General features: G+C 46.7%; 1 protein-coding gene across 2 annotated transcripts; it reads right to left on the bottom strand.

The window, feature by feature from the left end:
- Positions 1-1205: 1205 nt before the first annotated feature.
- Positions 1206-14691, bottom strand: PXMP2 (peroxisomal membrane protein 2). Of its 2 annotated transcripts, XM_084761459.1 has the most exons (5): positions 14407-14691; positions 11702-11812; positions 8511-8673; positions 4595-4714; positions 1206-1503 (listed from the first exon to the last, which is right to left on the bottom strand). In XM_084761459.1, the coding sequence occupies exons 1-5, from the start codon at positions 14526-14528 to the stop codon at positions 1435-1437; spliced, it is 585 nt and encodes a 194-aa protein (XP_084617585.1). In that variant the 5' UTR covers positions 14529-14691; the 3' UTR covers positions 1206-1434. The 2 variants fall into 2 exon arrangements, with proteins under 2 accessions (XP_084617585.1, XP_084617584.1); XM_084761458.1 differs by lacking the exon at positions 14407-14691 and having other exon boundaries at positions 8511-8689.
- Between the last annotated feature and the right edge of the window lie 66 nt (positions 14692-14757).

Raw genomic sequence — 14757 nt, 5'->3', positions numbered from 1 at the left:
TACCATGTGGTTGCTGGGAATTGAACTCAGGACCTCTGGAAGAGTAGTCAGTGCCCTTAACTGCTGAACCATCTCTCCAGCCTGACAGTGCAGTTTTAAAGGCCATCTTACATATTTATATGTAAATATTGGTAGAAGCTGGCCTCCGTGGTGCACACCTGTAATCCTGGCACTGGGGAGGCGGAGGCAGGCGGATCACTGTGAGTTCAAGGCCAGCCTGGTCTACAGAGAGAGTCCAGGACAGCCAAGGCTACACAGAAAAACAAAACAAAAAATTAGAATTAAAATAAATATTGATGGATTGGGTACACAGCTCAGTTGGTAGACGCTTGTTTAGCTTAGGCAAAGCCCTGGACTCCATCCTCAGAAGTGTATAAATCAGGTAGAGTGGGGTACACTTGTAATCCCAACACTTGAGACATGGAAGTAGGGGAGTCACAAGTTCCCCCTTTTCATTCAGCCTGGTTCCCCAGTCCATGGCATGGTACTGTTCACATGGAAGAGAATGCCCCTCCTTGGTTAAACTTCTTTTTTCTTAACTTGCTTTTATATGAAGGAGTGTTTGCCTCTATGGATATCTGTGCACCACATGAGTGCCTGGTGCCTGCAGAGGCCATAGGAAGGCACCAGATCCCTGGTTGTGAGCTGCCATGTGGGTGCTGAGACTCAAACCTGGGTCCTCTGCAGGAGCAGCCAGGGCTCTCCACCACCGGCTCTCTAGCCCCAGGTAAACCTTTTGGAAGCATACTCATAGACACACCCAGGGGTGTGTTTCCATGGAGACTCTACATCCCATCCAGCTGGTGATCAAGATTAACCAAATGCGGCTGTTGTGCTGGGTGACTAACTCAGTCCTAAAAGGACAGCATCAACAAAACCCATGCGCTATGTAGGCTCACACTCAGGACATTATGCAGATGGTGGTCATTGGGCTGGAAAGAATGAGAAGAACGGGGAGCTGGTGTTTAATAGGAACACTTCTACTTTAAAATGAAAAACACCTAGAAACGGATGCTGGTAAAGTTTGCATAGCGCCGTGATTATACTTAATGCGTCAGAGCTGTACGCTTAAATGGTAAGTGTTGTACAAACTTTGGCACAACATAAAAGAATTTAAAGAGATCTGACTACCTATGCCAGATTTCTTTCCAAGCAACAGTAACTGCTTTGAGAAATCACGACTGGGAAATCACAACGATCACAGAAACAGCTGCACCACCGTTTATTGGCCTCCGCCTGGTTTACAGTAACAACTAAGGTGATCTTCACTGAGTCTGAGGCTGTCCCTCTGAAGCACAAGATTCTGACGCTAACCATTTCCTCCCTCTGAAATGTTAAGGCATTTTGAATCACATAAGATGTCCTGAAGGATGAATTCTCTGTCTCCTGCTGGTGGGTGGATTCCCCCAGACCTCATCCACGGTGTCTCTGACATCACTTCCTCAGAGAGGCCAGGTAGGCATACCAGAACAGAGCTGCCATGTTGGCAAAGAGCACCCGGAACTGCCAAAAGAACAACCATCAGGCCATGGTGAGTGGGGGCCCTGACCGCACCCCTCACACGTCAGTCACCCAAGATGGAACTCATCCCTCCAGCTGTACGATCTATCTTACCTTCCCACTATCGAACGCCTGGAGCCTTTGGTGTGTAACAAGGTCAGCTAGGGCCCAGCAGAGGTAGGAGTACAAACCATCCTCTCCCAACCATGTTCTTCTGTCTCTCGGCCTCTGCCCAGCCCACCACAGGCCCATTCCTGATCTAATCACCTGGATGTGCCCGCCTGAAAGCACCTTCAGTCAGTTGCTGTGTCTTCCAAGCAGACAACTCTGTGACAGTAACAATCTGCCCCGGCCTTGCTAATTCAGTCTTTGGCACTGGAGCACGAAGGAGTGTTGAACAACACTTGTTGCCTAACTTCCTTGTCCCTCGAGCATCCCCTTTGCAACCATCTAAAATTAAAGCCCTAACCCTTACCTCACATCCCTGCTTGGAAGCAGTTTCTGGCCTTTTCATTTCTCAACCCACCAATCCCTCTATATCTTCCAGGGTGCCTTAGGGTCCAAAGTCTGTCACCCCTGTCTCCTTGGGACTCTGAGTGTAGGTTCCACTGCTGTGAGCAAACTATCCCAGGACCATAACTAAGAGGGTTTGGTTTCTACTCAGAAGCTTTCTTGACTTTTTTTTTTTCCAAATATCTAACCCCCCTTTTTCTGCTCAGACTCAATGGGGAGAAGCCAAGGGGTCTTGACCATTCATGATAGCTCTCTGCACTCATCCATGGAACCCCACTCTCTTCCCCTCCTAAGATGGCTCTAGGGGACCCTCTTTTTGGACTTGAATGTCCATCAATCCCAGAGGCAGCTATATCTGTACATAACAGCTTTGGTTTTTGGGTTTTTTTTTTTTTTTGAGACAGTTTCTCTGTGTAGCTTTGGCTGTCTTAGAACTTTCCCTGTTCACCAGGCTAGCTTTGAACTCACAGAGATCCATCTGCTTCTGCCTCCCAAATGCTGGGATTAAAGAGTGTGCCATCACACCCAGATTCATAATAGAGTTTTGTAAATGTGATGTTATTTCTCTGACCTCAAGACCTCTCTACCATCCTAACTTTCTGACCACTTCTTCCCTTCTACTGCTACTACTTCTCTTCCTCCTCCTCCTCCTCCTCTTCTTCTTCCTCCTCCTCTTTTGGTCTTTTGAGACAGGGTTTCTCTCTGTGTAGCCTTGTAGCCTAGACTCGCCTTGTAGACCAGGTTGGCCTGGAATTCACAGCGATCCTTCACAATGCCCGGCTTTCTTCCCATGTTCTAACTTCTCAGGAACATTTTCTAACTTGTGATTTGTCCCGTCTCCTTTCCCAGGCTGGCCTGGAATTCCTGGTCCTCCTACTTCTGCCTCCAGAGTGATGGGTTAAAGGCGCTGGCAGCCTGGCTTGAGTGCGACTTGTCTGCTTCCTATTCACTCTTCAAGTCAAAGCAATCTGGTTTTAGCTCCTAATGCTCCCAATATAGCTCTTAGGAAAGTCCCTGGTAAGGTTATTTCACCTGTTGGGGTTTTGGGGGGCAGGGTGGGGCTTTAATTTCCTACTGTTTCTGCTGTGGTTGATCAGTCCTTTGTTATATCGTAAATGTTTGTTGGTTTTCTCCTACTTTGTGGTCTATATGATGTATGTATACATATATGAATGTGTGTGGTCTCTGTGCGTTCATGTTAAATAATACAGATATAAACAAACACTTATGAAATGAGGCATGGGTAGGTCCTACACTTGTATGTGTGGTGTAAGTGAGGCCTGTGTATGGAATGGCATGAACTTGTTCGTGTGTACAGCGTGCTCTCATTCACTCCCTCTCTCCCTGTGTGTGCATGTGCGCGTGTGTGTGTCTGTGTGTCCGCGTGTGTCTGTGTGCAAAGCGTAGTCTACACGGTATGTATGTTTATAGTACATATGCTGTATGTGTGTGCACACTGGGCAAGCTCTCTCATCTACCCAATGGGAGTCCTATGCTGACCCTACTCTGTGAGCTCCCTATAGCAAAGATGCTCTTTTATTTTTTATTTTTTGGTTTTTCGAGACAGGGTTTCTCTGTATAGCCTTGACTGTCCTGGACTCACTTTGTAGACCAGGCTGGCCTTGAACTCACATCGATCCGCCTGCCTCTGCCTCCCGAGTGCTGGGATTAAAGGCGTGTGCCACCACGCCCGGCTGCAGAGATGTTTTTAACAGAGCACAGAAGAGGGCTGAGTTCCTGGTACAGACTAAGGTTGCTGCCCAAGCAAGGCCTGTTTGGAAGAATGGCCCAGGTTGGCAACTTGTGTGTCAAGGCTCTCACCTTTTCCTTCTTCGGTGTGTACAGACTTAGCTCCTGGGTTTGGAACTTGGCAGAGTTACCTAGTACCAGTTCTTGGAAAAACCCTGCTGGTTCCCTGGGCAGAACCAGACCTAGAACCAGAGGAAGATCTTGGAGAAGGAAAAATCTGCATCTCTAAAGGCCCTTCCCCCTGAAGGTTCAGCAGGATTCTGCCACCCACTATGTAGAAGTACTGGACCTGTGAGCCCTTCCAGGTGCAGGGGGCTCTGAGGGAAGCATGGGGGATGGGCCTGGCACAAGGACAGTGGTACAGAGCAGCCGGAAGCAGTACACACGTGATAACATCTCCAAACACTGAACCAACGGATACTGACCACCCTCCTGTGCTCTCCACTGCTCAAAGCCAACAGGGTCACTCATCCATCAGCAGGCCTTTGTGCCTACTAGCAGCTTTCTCTTTGACCAGCCAGCCCCTTGAAGACCGTGTTCCAGGCCAGGGTCTTCCCTACTTCCCTGATCCACTGCACTTGCCTGTTGCCCTGCATCTGCCTGCTCAGCTGCAGCTCCTGAGCCCCAGCAACCCAGACTGTTCCAGTTCCTAGACAACACTAGGCTGAGCAGCTGCTTGGGAGTCGCTGGGCAGCTTTGCAGCTATGAATCCAGAGCTCACAATGACCAGGGATGGATGGACCAGACCTCTAAGGACAGGTGAAGACCTAGAGTACGACCATTTGCTAGGAAAAGTGACAAAGACCTTCAGTGGAGACAAGGCCAGCCTCACCTGCAGGGGCACATAGTTGATGTTAATGAACTGCAAGGGCGTCCACATCCTCCAGTTCATTTGCAGTGCAGGCCAGAAGCCACTCCTCATCTTGGCAACAAAGGCACTGACATCTTTCCCCTGCAGGGAAGGGAAGGGAAGCTGTGAGCAGTCCCTCCATCCATAGCAACTTGTAATGTGGTACCTTGATCTTGACAATGGATTGTAAAACTTGTATTATATTTTAAAACACACCTGCACTTACTACCCTGCAGCTAAATGAGCCAACTACCCATGAAAAATCTTCAGTTACAACACTTCAGTGGCAACACTTCAGTGGCAGCACATCAGTGGCAGCACATCAGTGGCAACACTTCAGTGGCACGTTGCCTCTCACACTGGGTGGTGTCTGTCTCCATCAGCTCCTTGCAGCAATTTGATGATGACTTGTGCTGTGGCCAGACTGAGGGCTTGGTTATCAATGCTTCCCACATTAAGTGTGGAAGACGATTACTTTCCAGTCAAAACTTATCAACTTTTAAGGGACAAGCCCAATAAATATTATCTGGAAAAATACATTTCTAAGAGAGAGCACACTAAAAGACAATAGAAGCACCTGCCTTGCCACAGTTATTTTTTAAAATACTGTAAAATTATGGTAAGTAAGATAATCTATAAGCAATAGTCAAAAACAAAACAAAAGGAGAGTAATACAAAAAGTAAAACAACATGCAATGAAAGTGAAAATCCAAAAAAAGAACTGAGTCTAAATAATGGCCTGTATGTATGGAAATAAAAACATGACAGTTATTTTGAAACAGAGGATTTCAGTCAGTAGGAGACAATATATGAAATTAATGGGAATACGGAAATAAGTCTACCTTCCCATGTAAACAAAAATAAAACTCAGAAGACAGAAGAGAAAAGCATAAATTGTTTTCTTGGAGTCTTATCAAGATGAATCAAACAGGAGCTGGAGTGCTGAGACCCAGAACAACTGGCTTTCCCTGAGGCCCTCAAGTACGGAGAAGGGACACAGCTCCTTCTCTAAAGTCAGGAATAAGCTCAACAGAACCAGTAATGGCCAGGGCCTTGGGGGAGCTGTGGCTCTAGATCCCGAGAAGCCAACTCTTTCCACCTACAGGGGCTATGGTTATCAGTACCAGAGCTGCCGTGAGCTTTGTTTGTGACACTCTGTCCCATCCCACCCCTCAAAACCTGTATATAAGATGCTGTACTTCTTTTTGGTTTTTCAAGACAGGGTTTCTCTGTGTAGCCTCGGCTGTCCTGAACTTGCTTTGTAGACCAGGCTGGTCTCAAACTCACAGGGATCCTTCTGCCTCTGCCTCCCAAGTGCTGGGATTAAAGGCGTGCGCCACCACGCCCGGCATTGCTGTACTTGTACTACTACTACTACTACTACTACTACTACTACTACTACTACTACTACTACTACTACTACTACTACTACTTCTTCTTCTTCTTCTTCTTCTTCTTCTTCTTCTTCTTCTTCTTCTTCTCCTTCTTCAAGATTTATTTATTATGTATACAGTGCTCTGCCCGCATGTACACCTGCACACCAGAAGAGGGCACTAGATCACATTATAGATGGTTGTGAGCCACCATGTAGTTGTTGGGAATTGAACTCAGGACCTTTGGAAGAGCAGACAATGCTCTTAACCTCTGAGCCATCTCTCCAGCCCAATGCTGTACTTCTTAATAAGCTTACCTGCATGAGCCATCAGTTTGTGAAGGACCTCTGGGTCTCAGTTTTCCTATCTTCTTTATTTCGCACCCCCATTTCTCCCCTTAGGACCCTGTTTCTGAAGAACAACCTGCTGGTCCAGGTCACTGACGAGGTGCCCCAGTGGTTAAGAGCACGAGTTCTCTCGCACAGAACCGCATTTTGATTCCCAGCACCCATATGGAGGCTCACACCTCTCTATAACTCAGTTCCAAATGATCCAATGCCCTTTTCTGGCTTTTATGGGCACCAAGCAAGCACATGCTGCACAGACATACATGGAGGCAAAACACCAATACACATAAAATACAAATAAAAACTTAAAGACTGAAAAAAATAAGATGTACCACACAATCACTAGAAAGCATTAGGAATATTTATATTGTCTTTCTATCCAAAAATCCAAAGGGAAAAGAGTACCAGAGTTGAATATGAAGTTTTAAAACTTCTGTGTGGAAACACATACACACACATATATATATATACACATACAAGCTTTATTTATACAAGTTTACATGTTACTTTTATATAGACATTTAACTTATGTGAAAGTTTGAAATGCCTAAAAATGGTAAAATTATTTGCTATTTATATTTGTGAAAAAGAACTATTATTTTTAATATATCAAAATATACAAGTCAGTATAAGAAAAAAATAGCACAATGGTACACATCTGTAATCTCAGTACTTGGGAGGTAGAGACAGGATGATTGGGAGTTTAAGGTCATCCTTGGCTGCATACAAAGTTCAAGGCCAGTCTGGGCTACATGAAACCCTGTCTCAAAACATATCCTTCCACAAAAAGAAAAAAAAAAGGAAGAAAAACATTTTTTAAAAAAGCAGCAAAGTTCATGGGATATACAGTATTGGCATATAAAGTATCTGACCTTGTGAAGGCATAGGAATTAAAAGCTTTTCACTTGGTAGTTACAAACTTTTTGTAAAGGGTTTTCCAACATCAAGCAACCTTAAGATTTTTGTAGCACAGATCTCCTTAGTAAAGTCTCTATGCATCCCTTCTCAGAATCACCTGTTAGTTTATGGCTTTTACTTTTATTTTTTAGATTTTGGAGACAGAATCTCGCCTTGCAGTCTAAGATGACCTTGAACTTGTGGCAATCTTCCTTTCTCAGCCTCCGGAGTATGGCAATTACAGGCATGAGCTACCAAGCTTGGCTTAGAATCGTATTAGTATATAAAACATACAAGTAAAAAAAAACTATACTAAAAGTTATCAAGATATTTGGAAACCAGTTCTGTAACAGAGTAGTACACATGCCTCTTTGACAACAGAGGTGGTGACAGGACTGAAGGGCAGCCCACACACATGTGACAACTGCCACACGGGTGGGTTGTGAGGCTTACGGCCTCTAGTAGGCCTGTGGTCTGTTTCCTACTTTCTTAAGGAAAAATGGAAAACATGAAAATGGACAGTTGAGAGCTAGCAAGGTGGCTCAGTAGGTGATGGACAGGTGAGGGCTAGCAAGATGGCTCAGCAGGAGCCGGGCGTGGTGGCGCACCCCTTTAATCCCAGCACTCGGGAGGCAGAGGCAGGTGGATTGCTGTGAGTTCGAGGACAGCCTGGTCTACAAAGCGAGTCCAGGACAGCCAAGGCTACACAGAGAACCCTGTCTCCAAAAACCAAAAACCAAAAACCAAAAAAAAAAAAAAGATGGCTCAGCAGGTAATGGTACTTGCTGTTAAACCTGATGACCTGGGTTCAATCCCCAAGACCCACACAGTGGAAGGAAAGAACCAAGTCCTACAGGTTGCCCTCTGATCTCTACACAGCTTTGACTATATGCCTAAGACCCAAACTAAATCAAACCAGTATGCATAGCTGAGGAGCTACTGGACACTAATGGCTTCTGGGAAGGAAAGTCAGTGATTTCCCGGGATGCAGCCCCTGAGAGGCTTACCCCCATGCACACACAGGCAGCACTAAGTGACCTCAGTAGGTTTAAAAGAAGAACATGACGCTGGGAAAGAAAAGTGTGAGGATAGGAGTGGACAGATCAGATGCACGTATGAGATTCTCAAATAGTTTAGAAAAAGAAAGACAAAGGAGGGAGCGGGGGCTGGGGGGATGGAAGTTGAGAGTAGTAGAAGTTCAGACCTGACGCCCACTCTAGGAAGCCAGGCTACTAATCTGCCTTCACTGGACACACAGCAAGCGCCAGGACGAACACCCACCTCCAGCAGGTTCATGATGAAGAAGAACAGCAGCAGAAAGGCTGGAGCAAAGAGCAGGCGGTCCAGCAGGAGCCTCTTGACACTGGCCCAGGGAACCTCAGGAGGGACCCAGTACTCCATGAAGATGTAGAGGTAGTGACTCAGTGGTCCTGTGACAAAGAACCTAGAGTGCCACAGGGCTGTGAGAAGTTCTCGCTGCAGTGCTGTCTCTGGGCCTGCCTCACACCAGGATCCACCCCAGGCCTAAGCCCTCTGTTCTCTCCCCAAAGTAGTGACTGACCACACAAATTTGTCTTTGTTTTGTTTTGTTTTGTTTTATATTTGGAGACAGGGTTTCTCTGTGTAGCCTTGGCCATCTTGGAACTTGCTCAATAGACCGGGCTGGCCTCAGACCCACAGAGATTGCCTTCCTCTGCCTCCCAAGTGCTAGGACTGGGAGTTTTGTTTTGTTTTTGTTTTTGTTTTTTGAGACAGGGTTTCTCTATGGAGCTCTGGCTGTCCTGGGCTCACTTTGTAGACCATGCTTGCCTCAGACTCAAGATCTGCCTGCCTCTGCCTCCCAAGTGCTGGGATTAAAGGTGTGTGCCACCACTGCCTGGCTTACCACATAAATTTGTATAGATTGTCTATAAAACAATTTTCTTTCAGTCAGTTTCAGGCAGTCTTTTTGCCTGAAAAGACTGAAGTTACTTGTGGCAGTTCTTCTCCTCCGTGGTCACTGGGGGAGTCACAATGATGGCCCTGGCTAAGGCGCACGCCTACCTGACCCCTCTGTTCCAGGCCATTACGCTGTCTGGCTACATCTGTGCCCTCATGTTTCCCAGGCTCTGAGAAACAGAAAGACAGACCTCACCTCCTAGAGATTTTTATTAAGCTCTTGGGAGAAACAGGCAAAAGAAAACCTGGTATTATCCTCTGACGTCTCTAAACTGCTGATCTCTAGTCCAGATCTGGCTCACTCCGAAGTGAGCCAAGACCAGCAGGACTGAGTTTCACAAAGCACATTAATACAGGAAGGAGCAAGAACCAGGGTCTTTCAATTCCAACAACCAAAGTCTGTTAACAAGGTTTTCAATTGGACTTCCCTGCACTGCTGTAGGCTATATCAGGGCAAACAATTGAAGTCTTTGGGAGGCAAAGCCTATGTGAGAGGGGTTAAGGTAACTAAGCTGATCTTGTTACCTGCCAAAGTATGGAGGATATGGCTTTATAAACATTGTATTAAATGATCCAAATTACTTGTTTGGTTGGTTGGTTTTGGTTTTTCAAGAGAGGGTTTCTCTGTGTAGCCTTGGCTGTCCTAGACTCACTTTGTAGACCAGGCTGGCCTCGAAGAGCAATCTACCTGCCTCTGCCTCCTGAGTGCTGGGATTAAAGGTGTGCGCCACCACACACAGCCCCTTGACCCAAATTATTATTCTTGGAAGTTTTTTGTGAAGTTAGGATTGAATTTCAGTTGGTAGAATACTTTCCAAGCATGTAAAACAAAATAAATACTAAACAAAATTTAAAAAACCAACAACAAAATGGGTTTGCTTCCTAGCATTGCAAAAATCATACAAAAAACAGATGTGGTGGTACACACCTATAATCCCAGCTCTCAGGAGGCAGAGCAAGTGGATCAGAGTTCAAAGGATGTATGAAACAGCCTCAGTTTCTCTCTTTCATTTACACACACACACACACACACACACACACACACACACACACTCACACAGGAATAGTATTATTTACTTTTATTTATATTTTGGCTCGAGACAGGGCTTCACTATGTAGTTCTGGCTGACCTGAAACTCAATTCACTATGTAGACCAGGTTGGCTCCCAAATACTGGGATTAACTAAATGATGAAGATGAGTGAGATCAGCAGCAACATACATGAAGCCATGGATGTCTTCCTAATGCCACACACCCACACAAAGTGCGTTTGTTTGTTTCTCTGGCTGTCCTAGGATCTGTAGCTCAGGCTGTCCTCAAACTCAGAGACTCATCTGCTTCGTCTCCCAAGCGCTGGGATTAAAGGTGAGCACTATTACCACCCAGCTTCCTTCCTTTCTTTTTTAAATCACTCCAATTGGAAAGACTTCCAAATCATGTAGCCATCTCATCAGTGTTTTGTTTTGGGATTTGTGTGTGTGTGTGTGTGTGTGTGTGTGTGTGTGTGTGCATTGGTGTTTTTTGCTTGCATTATGTCCAAGTGATGGCGTTGGATCCTGGAGTTACAGAGAATTGTGAGCTGCCATGTGGGTGCTGGTTGAACCTGGGTCCTCTGGAAAAACAGTCAGTGCTCTTTAACCATTGAGCCATCTCTCCAGCCCCCAGTCCAGATTTTCTTTTAAAGGCAGATCTCCATATATAGCTAGCATAGGCCTGGAACCTATGGCAATCCTACTGCCTCTGCCTCCAAAGGGCTAAACTAAACTACAAGTCTGTGTCATTATATCCAGCCTCTGATCCTTCTTTGTTGTTTTGTTTTGTTTTGCTTTGCTTTGTTTTGTTTGAGACAGGGTCTCACTATGTGGCTCTGGCTGTCCTAGAACTCACTATGTAGACCAGGCTAGCCTCAAACTCAGAGAGATCCATCTGCCTCTGCCTCCGCCTCCCAAGTGCTGGGATTAAAGACAAGCACCACTACACCAGGCTCTCTGATGCTTCTTAAAGAATTAGTTTTTCCTGTGTTCACAAAGTCTCCTTACCAGGAATTTACTGATCATCTTGTGAAAACCCACACCAGAGTCTCTGTTCAGAGGACCCAGGCTCCAGCTGTGGCTACCACATAGGGGTTTTTATACAAAAAGAATAAAGTGAATTAATTAACTCTGTTAAAAAAAAAAAAAGAATTAGTTTTTCTTTTGTTTAATCTTATTTTTTATTTTCTATTTTTGGTGCATGGATGTTTTGCTTTCAGGTATGTTTGTACACCACGTATGTATCTAGTGCTTTATGAGATCAGAAGATTTTATCAGATCTCCTGTAACTGGAGTTCCTGACGATTGTGAGCTGCTATGGGGGAGCTGGGAATGAAACCTGGGTCCTCTATAAGAACAGTCAGCGGTCTTAACAGCTGAGCCAGCCATCTCTCCAGCCTCAGAATTAGGTTTTCAAATCAAAGTATTCCAAAGCCTTTGTGCTGGCTGCCAGCTCTGCTGTGGTCAGTCTGCGGAGGTGGGGCAGTTCTCTGTGGCACTTACCCATAGACTAAGTATCTGAGAAGCCCACTGACATCCAGGCTTTGAGAATCTTTTTTCCGCTTCTTCTCAATCACCTGGGCCAGAAGGTTCCCAACGGCTGACAAAATGCCACTGTGGAGGAAAAGGCAATTAGAACATGAGCACAGACACAAAGGAGTGCCTCTCCTGCGTGGCAACAGCGGGGCTGCTGTGTGGACTGTGGGGGGAGGAGTCCTCATTAAGGCAGACCCACCGTGAGCACAGTGCGTCTCACCTGCTGGCTGCTCCCCTGAAGGCAGGAGTACAGAAAGCAACAGGAGGGACACTCATGAGGACACTCTGTAGTGGACTGTGGGCTGCATTCAAGCTGATACCCATATGTGATATTACACTGGGGTTTAAAAAAAAAAATTTGAGCTGGGCATGGTGGCGCACGCCTTTAATGCCAGCACTCGGGAGGCAGAGGCAGGTAGATCACTGTGAGTTTGAGGCCAGCCTGGACCACAATGCAAGTCCAGGACAGCCAGGGCTACACAGAGAAACCCTGTCTCAAAATAAATAAATAAATAAATAAGAAAAAGAAAAAAATGAAATGGGGCAGAAGTCAGCAGGGATTTTCCTTTCTTTTTTGGGGGGGGGCTAGGAGGAGAGGGATGTTTAAGAAGGAGTCAGAAAGCATGCTAGACAGATTGTAAAAGAGCTGTAACACACTTCTATAGTATTTGTGTGTGAATTTACACTCCTGGAGTAAAATTCCCAGTGAGAAGACAGGGCCCGTTGCTTCTTAGGAAGAGCAGGTCTTGCCTCAGTCTCCTCTTCTGCTACTGTTTCTCACCTAACAAAGGAACTGATGACAGCAATGGTTTGTTTGGTTCAGCTCACAGGTGAAGGGACAGTCCACCACGCTGGGAAGTCAGGGCAACAGGAGGTTGAAGCATCTGGTCACAGCACAGCCACAGTCAAGAAACAGAAAAAATGTATCCTGCTGGGCTAGCTCTCTTTCTCCATTACAGTCAAGGATCCCAACCAGGACCTTTATGGGCAGGTCTCCCCAGCTCAGTTACGGTACTCGAGACAAGCCCTACAGGCATGCTTCTACACTGCATCAAGCTGACCATCAGCTTTAACCATGACAGGTATAAAAACTATCTTTTTTTTCGGGGGGAGGGGCGGTTTCAAGACAGAGTTTCTCTGTGTAGCCTTGGCTGTCCTGGACTTGCTTTGTAGACCAGGCTGGCCTCGAACTCACAGATCCCCGCCAGCCTCTGCCTCCTGAGTGCTGGGATTAAAAGTGCGCGCCACCACCACCCAGCTTAAAACTATCTTCTAAAAGCTATAAAATCCAAACTGTTCAGTAGGGATCACAAGGCCCTCTTCGCCTGGCCCTTGGTTACATCTACTCTCCCTCTCTCCATCTTCCCCACCCAGTCCTCCTCACCCCTGCACACGCCCTGCACTCCTCCCTCAGAACTTCTGCACTTAATGTGCCCTGTGAACTATTGCTTCTCTTCTGTGTTTTTGATCAGTGTCAACAACACAGGAGAAATTTCCCTGACTGCTCTAGGTTATATATTTACCTGCCTTTTTTGTTTGTTCAGTTCTTCTCTGCTCCATGAAAAGACATGCGCACCTATTTTGTCCCCAAGTGTATGCCCAGCACAGAGGAAGCACTCTGTATATACTTATGAAAGGCTAAGTTAATAGAGAACACACCTATAAAATTTGCTAATAAAAATTACAGAAACATGGGCTAGAGAGATGGCTCAGAGGTTAAGAGCACAGACTGAGTTCCTGACTGACTGACTGACTGACTGACTGAGGTCCTGAGTTCAATTCCCAGCAACCACATGGTGGCTCACAGCCTTCTATAATGTGATCTGATGCCCTCTTCTGGCGTACAGGTGTACACGCAGGCAGAGCACTGCATACATAATAATAAATAAACCTTAAAAAAAAATTACAGAAACAAAGCTGGGCATAGTAGTGCACTCCAGTAATCCCAGCATTGAGAGGCAGAGACAGGTGGACCGCTGTGAGTTCGAGGCCAGCCTGTTCTACAAAGTGAGTCCAGGACAGCCAAGGGTACACAGAGAAACCCTATCTCGAAAAACCAAATAAGTAAGTAATAATTACACAAACAGACTACCTCATTAAGAAATCGAACGATGTAGCTCAAAGGGCAGAGCTCGCCAGCAATAGAGTTAACCACTCTGGTTTGGAACGTGTCCCTGACTCCCTGGTCTTCACAACATTCAGACTGCGAGGGCTAATGCTCGGGACCCAACACACAATCGGCACTTACCCGCTAACCAGAACTGGGCGCACCTTAATGCAGGACTCTGTCTTTGGTACCCATATTCCTCCACAACAGTGGTTCATAACCTTCTTAATGCTGCGATCCTTTAATATAGTTTCTCATGCTGTGGTGACTACACTATTTGGTGTTTATGGTGACCATAAACTATTTTCATTGCTACTTCTAAACTGTCATTTTGCTACTGTTATGAATTGTAACGTAAATATCTGATATACAGAACATCTGATATGCGACCCCTGTGAAGCGGTCGTTCGGCCCCTCCAAGTGTTCTCGACCCCCACAGATTGAAGAGCCGCTGCTCCATAAGGCTGCGACTGTGCGGCGTGGTCTTGCCGGCGCCCCCCCCGCCCCCGTTACTGTCCCCTGTCAGCACCCCTCATTTCCACGCCTCTTCCCAGTATGCGCCCACCTGCTGACTGCCTTGGTGAGCACCGGATAAAGTTTTAGAAACAGCAAGTATTGGGCGAGCGCTCGCCTCGGAAGCGACCCAAGCTCGGATTCCGCCCGCAGCCTTGACGCGGCAGGTGCCATCGCGGTGCAGGTTCTGAGTCGCCCCGGGCGCCCACCCAACAGCTGGCCAGTGGGGCACCGTGCCCAGGGCTCCGGGCCCAGGGCGGGGACAGCCTGACATTTCCTGCCCCGCCAAGTCCCCTCAGCGCGCCGGGCCGTCCCTCCGTGCGCGTGGCCGCCCGCCACGTTATTTCCCCTCGGTCCCTGAGACCCACCCTCCGCGCTCTGCGGAGGATTGGACAGCGGCGGG

Source organism: Acomys minous (assembly GCF_964271855.1).
Source record: "Acomys minous genome assembly, chromosome: 16".
In the NCBI taxonomy this organism is placed as follows: Eukaryota; Metazoa; Chordata; class Mammalia; order Rodentia; family Muridae; genus Acomys; species Acomys minous.
The sequence above is the reverse complement of the archived record's forward strand: the minus strand, read 5'-3'. Positions and strand labels throughout refer to the sequence as shown.